We start from the raw sequence: 15,466 nt of genomic DNA on the forward strand, positions 1-15,466 counted from the left end.
AGATTTCCCATGAGGCATTGCAAAGATTACAAAACTGACAGTTACAGCTATGACTTGCAGAGGCATGATGGAACTTGTAGTCCTGCGGCTCTCAGATTGCCTACCCCTGGCCTAGGCATTCGGACCGGAAGTGGGAGTGGGTACCTGTCAAATTCAGGTATCTGCTCCCCCCCCGCCCCCCAAAGGTGCCAATCCTTAATGGGGAGTGGAGCAGTCCTTAAAGCGGAACTTCCCCTTTTGGGTGGAGCTCCGCTTTAAGTTCTGCAGATTTCCATGAGCCAATCATGTGCATGCAAAATACTTTTTATTTTCCTTGCACCTGATTGGGTATTCTTTACAAAGTGAAGCTTCACTGCATTCACTAAGCTCTGGGGAAAATGAGTGCAATTGTGCTAGCAGAGTTTACAGTCTGTTTGCCTTTAGTGAATCAACCCCAACAAGTTAAAGTGATATTAAACCTTTGTTTGTTTTTTTTAAATTAAAATAAAAAACACGTCTATACTTGCCTGCTCTGTGCAATGCTTTTGCACAGAGCAGCCCCGATCCTCCTCTATTGGGGTCCACCGTCTGTGCTCCTGGCCTCTACTCTTCGGTGGGTGCCCCCACGGAAAACCGATTTCCATGGGGGCACCCATGCAGGCTCGCTTCTGAGCCTCCCTGTCTGCGTCCATTGACACAGAGTGGGAGGCTTGGCCCCGCTCGCATGTCACAACATTTGGCTCATTTGGCCATTGGCTCCCACTGCTGTTACTCTGCCCAATGAGGTGACAGAGCCGCTGCTCTTGTGCACATCGCTGCATTGGTTTGGGCTCAGGTAAGAAATACGTTAGGGTGAAAAAAAACTTAAAGCGGAGCTCCACCCAAAAGAGGAACTTCCGCTTTCAGGACTGCTCTCCCACTCCCCATTAAGGATTGGCACCTTTTGGGGGGCGGGGGGAGTGTGTACCCAAATTTGACAGGTACCCGCTCCCACTTCCAGTCTGATCGCCTAGGCGATTGGAAGCGGAAGGTGTCCTCCCTCCCTCCCTGTAGTCTTTTGGGACAGGTCTCAGAAGACTACAGGACCATTCGTGAAGTGCAGCGCTGCACTACTCGCGCATGCGCAGTGGGTACCCGGCTGTGAAGCCGCAAGCTGTTACAGCACGGTGCCCACACTGAAGTTGCCGGCCTCCTGGAATACAGGACGGCCGGTGAAATGAGCTGCAGGGGACACACCATGGGACCAAAAGGACAGGTAAGTGGCTGTTTTTTAAAAGTCAGCAGCTACAGTTTTTGTAGCTGCTGACTTTTATTTTTTGACAGGTTGAGTGGAACTCCGCTTTAAAGCTATAGAACCACCTTAAGTCTAGTGAGGTGCATGACACCTCCTGGACTTAACTCGGTTGACAGCTGTAGTTTCCAGATGAGCAACGCTGATCCTTCTGAGCTATGAATCTTGAACAGAAGAGTCGCTGCAGCTGCTATGCCCGCCACTACCCTCCCTACTGGCCGATCACTGAAGCCTTGGTTTTATGTGAACACATTCACAAAATACAAAGGCTTCTGTGAATGGGCAGCAGAGGGGAGAGGTGGGCATAGCTGCTCTTTGTTCCTTTCCTCTCAGATCCCTGGAGTGTCTCTCATGCAAAGCAGTAAACCTGTCAAATGTAAATAACAGAGATAAGCCCAGGGGATGTCATGCAGCTCCTTGGACTTCATTCATAGTATGCTTTCCTGGAATAAAGCGTTAATCATAGTTTCACTTTTCCTCCTGGTCTGGTTAGTTTATTTCCTTTAGTAGGTGGGGGTGGTTCAGCCTCATCCACTGGCTTCAGCCAAGGTTCCATAGGAGGCTTTCCATAGGCAGTCCCCAGTTTTGGTTCAGGTTGGGTTTGTTGGCATTTGCTGTTGCCCACCCCTCAGTTGGAGTTCTCTTGGAAATCCCAAAGGTTGAATACGTCCTGTGTCCTGTGTCCCTCAATGGATGAGGGGGGAAAAAAAAGGGATTTTTTTTTTACTCACCATGAAATCCTTTTCTTGTGGTCCCATTGAAGTTGCATAGATCATTTGCCTCTTTTTTTAGGATCATGCTGTCTATATGGCTTTGCTATAAAACTTCAGGCATGCTGGTAGTGGGAGGTGTTTTCCTGAGCTTGCCTACAATTATTATTTTTTTTTTGGCCAGTGTCCTATCCCGGTAGGTTGCAGTATAACCCGAAGGTGAAAGATTGTGTCCTCCATTTGCTACAAGAAAAAGGCTGCGCATAGTAAATCCTATTTTGACTGAAGATTATTATTATTATACAGGATTTATGGCACCAACAGTTCGCTCAGCACTTTACAAGATAATGGGAGACAGTACAGCAACAATACAGTACAACACACGAGGGGTTCGAGGGCCCTGATCCTTGGAGCTTACAATCTAGGAGGGAGGGGATAGTGGTACAGGAGGAAATAGCTGTGGGGGATGGAGTGGTAGGAGGAGTGGAGGAGATTGGCAATTAGCTGAGGACGGTGTAGACTTCCCTGAAGAGATGGGTTTTCAGGGTGCGCCTAAAGGTGAGGAGAGTAGGTGATAATCTGATGGATTGGGGTAGGGAGTTCCAGAGGATGGGGGAAGCCCTGGAGAAGTCCTGGAGACGGGCATGGGAGGAGGAGACCAGGGAACTAGAGAGTAGGAGGTCTTGTGAGGAGCGGAGAGTACGTTTTGGGTGGCATTTGGAGACAAGATCGGTGATGTAGTTTGGGGCAGTATTATGAATGGCTTTGTACGTCAGTGTTGGCATTTTGAATTTTATGTGCTGGGCAATCGGAAGTCAGTGGAGGGAATGAAAGAGGGGGGTGGAGGACACTGAATGGAGGCCAGTGGAGGGATTGGCAGAGAGGGGTGGAGGACACTGAATGGAGGCCAATGGAGGGATTGGAAGAGAGGGGTGAAGGACACTGAATGGAGGCCAGTGGAGGGATTGGCAGAGAGGGGTGAAGGACACTGAATGGAGGCCAGTGGAGGGATTGGCAGAGAGGGGTGGAGGACACTGAGTGGAGGCCAGTGAAGGGATTGGCAGAGAGGGATGGAGGACACTGAGTGGAGGCCAGTGGAGGGATTGGCAGAGAGGGGTGGAGGACACTGAGTGGAGGCCAGTGAAGGGATTGGCAGAGAGGGATGGAGGACACTGAGTGGAGGCCAGTGGAGGGATTGGCAGAGAGGGGTGGAGGTCAGTGGAGGGATTGGCAGAGAGGGGTGGAGGACACTGGAGGCCAGTGGAGGGATTGGCAGAGAGGGGTGGAGGACACTGAGTGGAGGTCAGTGGAGGGATTGGCAGAGAGGGGTGGAGGACACTGAGTGGAGGGATTGGCAGAGGGAGGTAGAGGACACTGAGTGGAGGCCAGTGGAGGGATTGGCAGAGGGGGGTGGAGGACACTGAATGGAGGCCAGTGGAGGGATTGGCAGAGGGGGGTGGTGGATACGGAGCGGTTAGTAAGGTGGATGAGTCTGGCCGCAGTATTCAGGATAGACTGAAGCGGGGATAGCCTGCGATGAGGTAAGCCAGTGAGGAGGGAGTTGCAGTAGTCGAGGTGTGATATGATGAGGGAGTGAATGAGTTGCTTAGTGGTTTCCGGGGTTAGGAACGGTCGTATCTTGGAGATGTTGCGGAGGTGGAGTCTACATGAGTTTGTCAGCGATTGGACCTGGGGCTGAAAGGACAGATCGGAGTCTAGGATGACACCAAGTACTCTGGCTTGCGGGGTGGGCCTGATGGTGGCATTGTTGGTCTTGATGTTGGGAGGGGGTGCGGGGCGTGGGCTGGGGGGAAAACTAGCTCGGTTTTGGAAAGATTTAGTTTGAGGAAGATGAAGAGCTCTGATTGGCAGGACAAGTTGTCAGCACCATCCCCCATATGTCTGTCCTTACCAGTTTCCGTTTAATCATTGGTATGATTGGACCGCGGGTAGAACCTTCTTTTTTTTTTTTTTTTTTCTTTTTTTTTTTCACAGTCCTAAATCTTGTGTGTTTTGTGTTCTCTGGCAGTTGGTTCACATCTTCGCGCACGAGCCAGCGCACTTCCCTCCAATCAAAGCGCTTTTCCTGCTGGTCACATCGCTGACTCTGTCCCTGTTTCAGCAAGGTTAGTTCACACCGGTGACGTGTACAATGTAAACCGTTCCTGTTTCTATTCCAGGGTTCTGCCAGGACCGAGCCGCTCTCATCTGTTGGAGGTTGAATATGGTGGTGCAGCCATGCTTATAATATACGGGAATATAAAAAAATATAATAAGCGATCGCTATTCTTTGCGATAATACAAGGTCGTTCTGTGGTCGAAATAAAAAAAAAAAAGGACACATATCATGCATTCTGTTAGTAGCATTAACACGGCAGTATTTAACATGATGCTGCTACCTGCTGCTCCTTCAGGTAGATTTATTTATCCATTTCCTGTAACAGGGTGACAACGCTGTTTGTTCTGCTGTGAAATCGCACAGCAGCATTGTCACCCTTTGGTCAGGGTGGTCTTGGGGCTCATGTACACGGGGCGTTTGGAAAACCTTTCTGAACGATAGAAACTGACTGCTGGAAAATGTAGGTTAACCCCTTGGTGCCGGCGCCTTCTGACTCTTTAACCTTTTCACGCCAGCCGAACGCAAATGTGCAGCCTCCCGGCGTCTGGGCCTAGACGCCGAGCGGCCACACATTTGCGTTCTATTAAAAAAGGACATATCTGCCGAGAGCGTGCGCCCTGCTCGCTCCCAGCACACGTCCGATACTCATGGAAAGGTCCCGATCTCCTCTTTCGATCAGGACCTTTCCCAATCATGTGACCGCCGTGACGGCGCGTCACGGCGGTCACATGACCCTAAACCCAGCCTTCTGGAACTCTTAAAGGGCCCAGAGGCATCGGCGTGAAGGGGTTAAGGGTTTCAGAAGCCGGGAGGCGGAGCGGGGTTTGAAGGTCATGTGACTGCCGTGATTCACCGTCACAGCGGTCACATGATCGGGAAAGGTCCCGATCGAAAGAGGAGATCGGGACCTTCCTGTGAGTATCGGACATGTGTGCTGGGAGCACGCAGAGCGCGGGGTCTCAGCACATACCGTATGTTTTTCTTAACTGCACGCAAATGTGCGGCCGCTCGGTGTCAAGGCCCAGATGCCGGGAGGCCGCACGTTTGCGTGTGGCCGGCGCGAAGAGGTTAACAAAGTCAGTTTAGTTGAGTTTGCATACCGAGTTTATGCGCGTTTGCGTTTAGAAGCGTTTTAAAAGATAACCTCAGGAGACCTTCCAAAATACCCAGAATGCACTGAAAAACAGTAAAAAAAATTAACTATTTCAGACATTTTGAGAGGAATAGAGAGAGTAGAAGCAGAGAGAGCAGTATGTGTGGAGATGACCTGTCTATTCTGGTTGTATTCACTATGGATCCCATCATGAGCATAATGCGGCGCGTTCTACCATTTTTTCCACGCGAAACCTGGACCTGACTGCGCTGGTGTACCGGGTCCATTTGAATACATGGAAAACACTTCGCATGCATTTCTGATGATGAAAAAAGGCTCCGGACAGCATCTGGACATGGAACAGTTAAAAAAAACGCTTCTTAACGCAAACGCTTATAAACGCGGTAAACCGCGTTTACAAGCGTTTTGACATTTGAAACGCCGGTAAAATCTACTCCTGAACGCAAGTTTGGTGCGTTCAAAAAAATGACTGTAAACTCAACTGCCTGTAAACGGCGATGTGTACACGGACACAGAGGAGGACATTAGGGAGAGTTCAGGGGCTGCTGAAAAAAACGCAGAAAAGCTCCGGAACGTCAGTTTATCAGCCGCAGTGTACATGGGCCCTTAGACGGACATGTAGTTTTAGATGAATTTTAAGTGACGGTATTTTTTTTTTTTTCACGAAAAATGGGGATTTGTGATGTGCACAGAATGATACAAAACCTTTATTAAAAAGAAATTGCATAACTTGTATTCCTACAAAAAAGATGGAGAACAGGCCGATATTCCCTTATATGAAATATATGAACATGGAACGGTTTTAGGGCCAGTTCACACCACATGCAGTCCAGTGCGGCTTTTTTCTGCATCAAAAATGCATTGATAGGTCATATGGTTTCCAATGGCGTTGTTCACATCAGTGCAGTCAGTTCCAGCACGTTCCAGGAAAAAAAAGTAGTACATGCTGTGTTTCTTCGGAACTGTACTGGCAGGCGTGAAAACGCATCAAAAGTGCACCGGAACGCACCAAAAACGCACTGAAACGCACATGTCCTTATTTAAATTGAAGAAAGAGAGGGGGGGAAAATGAACCGGAACGCATCAAAAACACAGCAAACATGCGCATACAGAAACCCATCCGGACTGAGTTTCTATGATGTGAACAAGCCCTTAGACGTATTATTTATTTCAGGTACTTATATATCACCGTTAATTTACGCAGCACTTTACTTATATATTGTACATTCACATCAGTCCCTAACCCTCAAGGGGCGTACAATCTAAGGTCCCTAACCCTCAAGGGGCGTACAATCTAAGGTCCCTAACCCTGAAGGGGCGTACAATCTAAGGTCCCTAACCCTGAAGGGGCGTACAATCTAAGGTCCCTAACCCTGAAGGGGCGTACAATCTAAGGTCCCTAACCCTGAAGGGGCGTACAATCTAAGGTCCCTAACCCTGAAGGGGCGTACAATCTAAGGTCCCTAACCCTCAAGGGGCGTACAATCTAAGGTCCCTAACCCTCAAGGGGCGTACAATCTAAGGTCCCTAACCCTCAAGGGGCGTACAATCTAAGGTCCCTAACCCTCAAGGGGCGTACAATCTAAGGTCCCTGACCCTCAAGGGGCGTACAATCGAAGGTCCCCGACCCTCAAGGGGCGTACAATCTAAGGTCCCCGACCCTCAAGGGGCGTACAATCTAAGGTCCCCGACCCTCAAGGGGCGTACAATCTAAGGTCCCCGACCCTCAAGGGGCGTACAATCTAAGGTCCGTGACCCTCAAGGGGCGTACAATCTAAGGTCCCCGACCCTCAAGGGGCGTACAATCTAAGGTCCCTACCCCTCAAGGGGCGTACAATCTAAGGTCCCTACCCCTCAACGGGCGTACAATCTAAGGTCCCTAACCCTCAAGGGGCGTACAATCTAAGGTCCCTAACCTTGAAGGGGCGTACAATCTAAGGTCCCTAACCCTGAAGGGGCGTACAATCTAAGGTCCCTAACCCTGAAGGGGCGTACAATCTAAGGTCCCTAACCCTCAAGGGGCGTACAATCTAAGGTCCCTAACCCTCAAGGGGCGTACAATCTAAGGTCCCTAACCCTCAAGGGGGGTACAATCTAAGGTCCCTAACCCTCAAGGGGCGTACAATCTAAGGTCCCTAACCCTCAAGGGGCGTACAATCTAAGGTCCCTGACCCTCAAGGGGCGTACAATCTAAGGTCCCTGACCCTCAAGGGGCGTACAATCGAAGGTCCCCGACCCTCAAGGGGCGTACAATCGAAGGTCCCCGACCCTCAAGGGGCGTACAATCTAAGGTCCCCGACCCTCAAGGGGCGTACAATCTAAGGTCCCCGACCCTCAAGGGGCGTACAATCTAAGGTCCCCGACCCTCAAGGGGCGTACAATCTAAGGTCCGTGACCCTCAAGGGGCGTACAATCTAAGGTCCCTACCCCTCAAGGGGCGTACAATCTAAGGTCCCTACCCCTCAAGGGGCGTACAATCTAAGGTCCCTACCCCTCAAGGGGCGTACAATCTAAGGTCCCTAACCCTGAAGGGGCGTACAATCTAAGGTCCCTAACCCTGAAGGGGCGTACAATCTAAGGTCCCTAACCTTGAAGGGGCGTACAATCTAAGGTCCCTAACCCTGAAGGGGCGTACAATCTAAGGTCCCTAACCCTCAAGGGGCGTACAATCTAAGGTCCCTGACCCTCAAGGGGCGTACAATCTAAGGTCCGTGACCCTCAAGGGGCGTACAATCTAAGGTCCGTGACCCTCAAGGGGCGTACAATCTAAGGTCCGTGACCCTCAAGGGGCGTACAATCGAAGGTCCCCGACCCTCAAGGGGCGTACAATCGAAGGTCCCCGACCCTCAAGGGGCGTACAATCGAAGGTCCCCGACCCTCAAGGGGCGTACAATCTAAGGTCCCCGACCCTCAAGGGGCGTACAATCTAAGGTCCCCGACCCTCAAGGGGCGTACAATCTAAGGTCCCCGACCCTCAAGGGGCGTACAATCTAAGGTCCCTACCCCTCAAGGGGCGTACAATCTAAGGTCCCCAACCCTCAAGGGGCGTACAATCTAAGGTCCCTAACCCTCAAGGGGCGTACAATCTAAGGTCCCTAACCCTCAAGGGGCGTACAATCTAAGGTCCCTAACCCTCAAGAGGCGTACAATCTAAGGTCCCTAACCCTCAAGGGGCGTACAATCTAAGGTCCCTAACCCTCAAGGGGCGTACAATCTAAGGTCCCTAACCCTCAAGGGGCGTACAATCTAAGGTCCCTAACCCTCAAGGGGCGTACAATCTAAGGTCCCTAACCCTCAAGGGGCGTACAATCTAAGGTCCCTAACCCTCAAGGGGGGTACAATCTAAGGTCCCTAACCCTCAAGGGGTGTACAATCTAAGGTCCCTAACCCTCAAGGGGCGTACAGTCTAAGGTCCCTAACCCTCAAGGGGCGTACAATCTAAGGTCCCTAACCCTCAAGGGGCGTACAGTCTAAGGTCCCTAACCCTCAAGGGGCGTACAGTCTAAGGTCCCTAACCCTCAAGGGGCGTACAGTCTAAGGTCCCTAACCCTCAAGGGGCGTACAATCTAAGGTCCCTAACCCTCAAGGGGCGTACAATCTAAGGTCCCTAACCCTCAAGGGGCGTACAATCTAAGGTCCCTAACCCTCAAGGGGCGTACAATCTAAGGTCCCTAACCCTCAAGGGGCGTACAATCTAAGGTCCCTAACCCTCAAGGGGCGTACAATCTAAGGTCCCTAACCCTCAAGGGGGGTACAATCTAAGGGCCCTGACCCTCAAGGGGCGTACAATCTAAGGGCCCTGACCCTCAAGGGGCGTACAATCTAAGGTCCCTAACCCTCAAGGGGCGTACAATCTAAGGTCCCTAACCCTCAAGGGGCGTACAATCTAAGGTCCCTAACCCTCAAGGGGCGTACAATCTAAGGTCCCTAACTCACATTCATACATACACATACTAGGGACAATTTAGACAGGAGCCAATGAACCTACCAGCATGTCTTTGGAGTGTAGGAGGAAACCAGAGCACCCAGAGGAAACCCACACAGGCACAGGGAGAACATGGAAACTCCAGGCAGGTGATGCCGTGGCTGGGATTCGAACCAACGACCCGAGTACTGCCAGGCGGGAGTGCTAACCATTTAGCCGCTGTGCTCACCACATGGCAAAAGATTATCCTGGTCACAGTGTCCTGCATTGTCCTGCAGATGTTGATTCTCATTTATATAGTTACATCTCAAAAAGAGAAGATTCTCTTCTGTATGTTGATTGTTATCCAATGTTTGCTTTTTTTAGGGATGCACTTGCAGTACAAATGTCAGGGATCATGTTATGTAATGGTCCCCAAAACAGGTTATTGTTCAAAAACATCTCCTAAATGGCACAACGCTGCAGATTTACTGGCAGAAAATATTCCCCCAGAAAGGACACGTTGGGATGGAGGAAATAAAAATGTGAAAAAGTGCTTGTGAGCTACTATGGTGGATATTAAAGTGCCTCGATAATGAATCAATTATGGAGGAAAAACAGAAAACAATCAGTGAGACAAAATTATAATAATAAATCCTTAAAGGAAATGTCCATCTAGAGTTGTCAAAAATAAAGTCCCCAAAACAGGAAAATCCACAGATAGCTGATGTGTCACCGACCAATCACATAAAAGGCTTACCAGAGAGGTGGGACCCCCTGTTAAGAGCGGTCAGTCACGCTTTGCTGTATGCTAACCCAGAAAACTGGAAAGCCGGACTCCCCTCTGGATCCCCAAGTGAGAAACGCCAAAGATCCTCCCAGCAATGATCCTAAGTTGGGTGGACTTCCTAAGAAGGTCGCAGAGCACCTTCACCCCACTACACCAGAGCTGAGGGTCGCTCCGCCCCTCCTTGCGTTCCAAGCTTCGTTTTCACACCAAAAGTAGGACCAATGAAATAACTGGTGTAGTGGGGTGAAGGTGCTCTCTGACGTTGTTAGGCAGTCTACCCAACTTGGGATCATTGCTGGGAGGATCTTTGGCGTTTCTCCCTTGGGGATCCAGAGGGGTGTCCTGCTTTCCAGTTTTCTGGGTTATCATACAGCAAAGCGTGACTGACCGCTCTTAACCACTTGCTGACCATAGATGGCCGAGTGACAGCTTCACTGCGGCCGGCCAGTTCTGGGAGGGTGTCATATGATGTCCTCCCAGAATGCGCCCTCCTGTGCGCACCCGGCGATCTCCGTGATCGCTGTGTCCTACGGACACAGCTGATCACGTGATGTGGTAAAAAGGCCAATCACAGCAGCCTTTTACCAGGTGATCAGCCGTGTCCAATGACGCAGCAGATCACCGGTAAATGCAGTTTGCAGTTATCGGCTGCACTTTCCTCACGCTGTCACAGAGCAAGGAAAGTACTGCTGATAACCGGCAATTGTCTGGTGCCGATCCCTCCTCTATCATCAGGGCACTGATGATCAGTTCCACCCACCTGTGCACAGCAGTACCACCCATCAGTGCCCATCAGTGTTGCATATCAGTGCCACCTCAGTTCCGCCTATCTGTGCTGCCTATCAGTGCCCATCGGTGCTGCCTCTCAGTGCCCATCGGTGCTGCCTCTCAGTGCCCATCGGTGCTGCCTCTCAGTGCTGCCCATCGGTGCCGCCCATCGGTGCCGCCCGTCAGTGCCGCCCATCGGTGCCGCCTATCAGTGCTGCCCATCGGTACTGCCTATCAGTGCTGCCTATCAGTGCCCATTGGTGCTGCCTATCAGTGCTCATCGGTGCATCCTATCAGTGCCCATCAGTTCTGCCCATCGGTGCTGCCTCTCAGTGCCCATCGGTGCTGCCTCTCAGTGCCCATCGGTGCTGCCTCTCAGTGCCCATCGGTGCTGCCTCTCAGTGCCCATCGGTGCTGCCTATCAGTGCCCATCGGTGCTGCCTATCAGTGCCCATCGGTGCTGCCTATCAGTGCCCATCGGTGCTGCCTATCAGTGCCCATCGGTGCTGCCTATCAGTGCCCATCGGTGCTGCCTATCAGTGCTGCCTATCAGTGCCCATCGGTGCTGCCTATCAGTGCCCATCAGTTCTGCCCATCGGTGCTGCCTATCAGTGCTGCCCATCGGTGCCGCCTGTCAGTACTGCCCATCGGTGCCGCCTGTCAGTGCTGCCCATCGGTGCCGCCTGTCAGTGCTGCCCATCGGTGCCGCCTGTCAGTGCTGCCCATCAGTACTGCCTATCAGTGCTGCCTATCAGTGCCCATTGGTGTTGCCTATCAGTGCTCATCGGTGCTGCCTATCAGTGCCCATCAGTTCTGCCCATCGGTGCTGCCTCTCAGTGCCCATCGGTGCTGCATATTAGTGCCCATCGGTGCTGCCCATCGGTGCTGCCTATCAGTGCCCATCGGTGCTGCCTATCAGTGCCCATCGGTGCTGCCTATCAGTGCTGCCTATCAGTGCCCATCGGTGCTGCCTATCAGTGCTGCCTATCAGTGCCCATCGGTGCTGCCCATCGGTGCTGCCTATCAGTGCCCATCGGTGCTGCCTATCAGTGCCCATCGGTGCTGCCTATCAGTGCTGCCTATCAGTGCCCATCAGTTCTGCCCATCGGTGCTGCCTATCAGTGCTCATCGGTGCTGCCCATCAGTGCTGCCTATCAGTGCCCATCAGTGGTGCCTCATCAACGCACATCAGTGAATGAGAAAAATTACCTGTTTGCAAAATTTTATAATAGAAACGGTAAAAAACTTTTTTTTCCCAAAATGTTTTCTCTTTTTTTGTTTATAGCGCAAATAATAAAACACCCAGCAGCGAGTACACACCACCAAAAAAAAAGATAAAAATTTCATATGGGTACAGTGTTGCATGACCGCGCAATTGTCATTCAAAGTTCGACTGCACTGAAAGCTGAAAATTGGCCTGGGGGGGAAGGGGGTGTAAGTGCCCGGTAGGGGAGGGGTTAGCGGGGTCACAGCTCTCTGGTAAGCCTTTTTATGTGAGTGGTTGGTGACACAGCAGCTATCCGTGGATTTTCCAGTTCATCGCGGCTTTTGGGGACTTTCTTTTTATTTTTCATAACTCTAAATGGACATTTCCTTTAATGATTTATGATTATAATTTTGTCTCACCGATTGTTTTCTGTGAAGCGCTGCACTTTATATGTATACTGTTCTATTGCCTGGTACCGGCTGCTCTATATTTGCACTTTGTATCTTCCTTTTAGCGCAGATTTATATACACCGTGTTCCAAATTATTCTGCAAATGATATTTTTCTCATTTCCCTCAATAATTGATGTAAATATCAGTCGGCAGAATTCTCAGGTTACAACTATAAGAGTACAATTCACATTTTATTGCACAAACCTCCTAATGATAACAGGATTTTTGTTCCGGATTATTCCGCACAGGAAGTTTCCAAACACTTTATAGGTTGTAAAGAACTGAAAATTGTCATGTGTTGTGTTTGCAGCAGATTTACTGAAATCAAAAGCTATTTCAATCAAACTTTTCCCAACATTGTAACTTTGTAACCATTTGAAGCGGTCACGTTACATTGTAACATAGGAGCCCTTATCTGATAGCAGATCACAAGTCTTGCATCCATTGAACTTGGGAGTTTTTGGACAGTTTCTGCTGGAATTTGTTTGCAAGATGTCAGAATAGCCTCCCAGAGCTGCTGTTTGGATGTAAACTGCCTCCCACCCTCATAGATCTTTTGCTTGAGGATGCTCCAAAGGTTCTCAATAGGATTGAGGTCAGGGGAGGATGGAGGCCACGCCATGACTTTCTCTCCCTTTATCCCCATAGCAGCCATTGATGCAGAGGTATTCTTTGCAGCGTGAGATGGTGCATTGTCATGCATGAAGATGATGTTATTACGGAAAGCATAGTTCTTCCTTCTGTACCAGGGAAGAGAGTGGTCAGTCATAAACTCCACATACTTTGCAGAGGTCATCTTTACACCTTCGGGGACCAGCTCTGTTCCCATGATTCCGGCCCAAAACATGACTCCACCACCGCCTTGCTGACGTCGCAGTCTTGTTGGAACAGGGTGGCCGTCCACCAACCATCCACTACTCCATCCATCTGGACCATCCAGGGTTGCACGGCACTCATCAGTGAACAGGACTGTTTGAAAATTAGTCTTCATGTATTTTTCTGCCCAATGCAGCCGTTTCTGCTTGTGAGCATTGGTTAGTGGTGGCCGAATAGAAGGTTTCTGCACAGTTGCAAGACTCTGGAGGACTCTACACCTTGATGTCCGTGGGACTCCAGAGGCACCAGCAGCTTCAAATATCTGTTTGCTGCTATGTAATGGGATTTTAGCAGCTGCTCTCTTGATCCGATGCATGGATCTGGCAGAAATCTTCCTCAATGTGCCGTCTGTGCTCTGAATCAGCCACAAATCTCTTAATAGTGCGATGATCACGCTTAAGTATTCATGAAATATTGAATGTTTTCATCCCTCGTCCAAGGCATCGAACTATTTGACTCTTTTCGGCAGCAGAGAGATCCTTTTTCTTCCCCGTATTGCTTGAAAATGGTGTTCTGCTTAATAATGTGGAACGCCCTCCTTTAGTAGTTTTTCCTTAAATTGGGCTCATCGGCCAATCTAATTATCACACGTGTCCCAGATTGTTTTCAGTGATCAAAAGAGCCCTGACACACAATGCCATCCATGAGTTACACTGAAAAACAAAAGATTTCATCTTTGTGACACCTAAATAGAATTTGCATAATAATTTGGAACAGGGTGTATATTTTGATTTCCTTAGTAATGTGGATCTGATCTCGGCCTCTCCTGTTTTATGATGAATAAAGAACAAGAACAAAGCAAGGAAGGCAAAGGTTTCTAACCTAATTATAGGAGCCAGCAGGTAGATCAGAAGCTGGAACGAAGCCGATGATGTACACAATGCTCAGCGTAGCATGTAATGTAACAAATATGGAACACAAATCTGGTATTTTAGTTACTTTTGGTTTTTAAATCTTACCCAATATTGTGAGTATATGTAGTAATGCCTGTGCGTGGTCTGTAGATGGGGCTGATGTTTTGTACTGGATAGTGGCTTGGGATGGGGAGACATACTTGTACAGACCAGCTTCTGTCTCGTCACGCTCATTATCTTAGCCTTTCCCAACTTTTAAAACATGGAGGAACCCTTGAATACAACGTTGTAACCTTCGGGTCTCGGGGACCCCTTCTACTAACTGCTGTAGCTACAGCTCAGGGTACATTGGAATGAACACTACCTTGAGATATAAGAATTGATGAACACCAAATGTAATGTACTTTCAGTGCTAACAAATATTATTAATAACGACCAGAAAAGAAGTGAAAACTGTAGTTGTCTGTGGAAAAGGGTCCCCCCTTATGTTGGTGGGTGATGAACTGCCTTCTTTATTGGTGGTCAGTAGAGAAGGGCCCCCTAGATTGGTTGTCAGTGGAAGGTGGTCCACCTTATCTTGGTGGTCAATGAGAGAGGAGCCCCCTTATCTTGGAGATAAGTGAAGTGCCTTCTGTATTGGTGGTCCGTATAGAAGGGCCCCCTTAGATTAGTGGTCAGGGGAAGAAGAGGACCACCTTACATTGGTTGTCATTTGGAGAGGAGTTTCTTACATTGGTGGTCAGTGGAGACAGGCCCCATAGAGTGGATGTCAGTGGAAGGAGGTCCACCTTATTTTGGTGGTCATTAAGAGAGGAGCCCCCTTCTCTTGGAGAGACGTGAAGTGCCTTCTTTACAGGGAGTCATCGGAGAAGAGCACCTTAGATTAGTGGTCGGTGGATGAAGGATCACCATACATTGGTGGCCACTGGGAGAAGAACCCCCTTACATTGGTGGCCAGTGCAGAGAGGCCACCAATGACAGAGACAGAGGTCCACCTCACATTAGTGGTCAGTGGAGACAGGCTTTCTTAGATTGATGATCAGTGGATGGAGGCCCACCCAACCTCTCATTAGTGTTCAGTGGAGATGGGTTTCCTTTTGATGATCAATGGATGGAGGCCCAACCTCTCATTAGTGGTCAGTGGAGATGGGTTTCCTTTGATGATCAATGGATGGAGGCCCAACCTCTCATTAGTGGTCAGTGGAGATGGGTTTCCTTTTGATTGGTGGTCATTGGAAGGAGGTCCACCTTACATTGGTGGGACGTGGAAGAGGAGCTCCCCCTTACATTGGTGATCATTGAAGTGCCTTCTTTACTGGTGGTCAGTGAAGAAGGGCCCTGTATATTAGTGGTTAGTGGAAGAAGGATCAACTTACATTGGTGGTCATTGGGAAAAGCGCCCA

At 49.7% G+C, this 15,466-nt stretch overlaps 1 protein-coding gene across 1 annotated transcript in view; it reads left to right on the plus strand.

Annotated features, from left to right (window-relative positions):
• The window catches only part of IPO13 (importin 13), a 78,938-nt gene that overhangs the window by 24,511 nt on the left and 38,961 nt on the right, over positions 1-15,466 (plus strand). Inside the window, exon 10 of the mRNA XM_089663600.1 lies at positions 4,010-4,106. Within this exon, the coding sequence (XP_089519726.1) occupies positions 4,010-4,106 (97 nt within the window). The remainder of the gene's footprint in view (positions 1-4,009; positions 4,107-15,466) is intronic.

The sequence above is a fragment of the Staurois parvus genome, unplaced genomic scaffold (assembly GCF_062004578.1).
Source record: "Staurois parvus isolate SC_StPar_1 unplaced genomic scaffold, SC_StPar_1.0 ptg001727l, whole genome shotgun sequence".
NCBI classification, from domain to species: Eukaryota; Metazoa; Chordata; class Amphibia; order Anura; family Ranidae; genus Staurois; species Staurois parvus.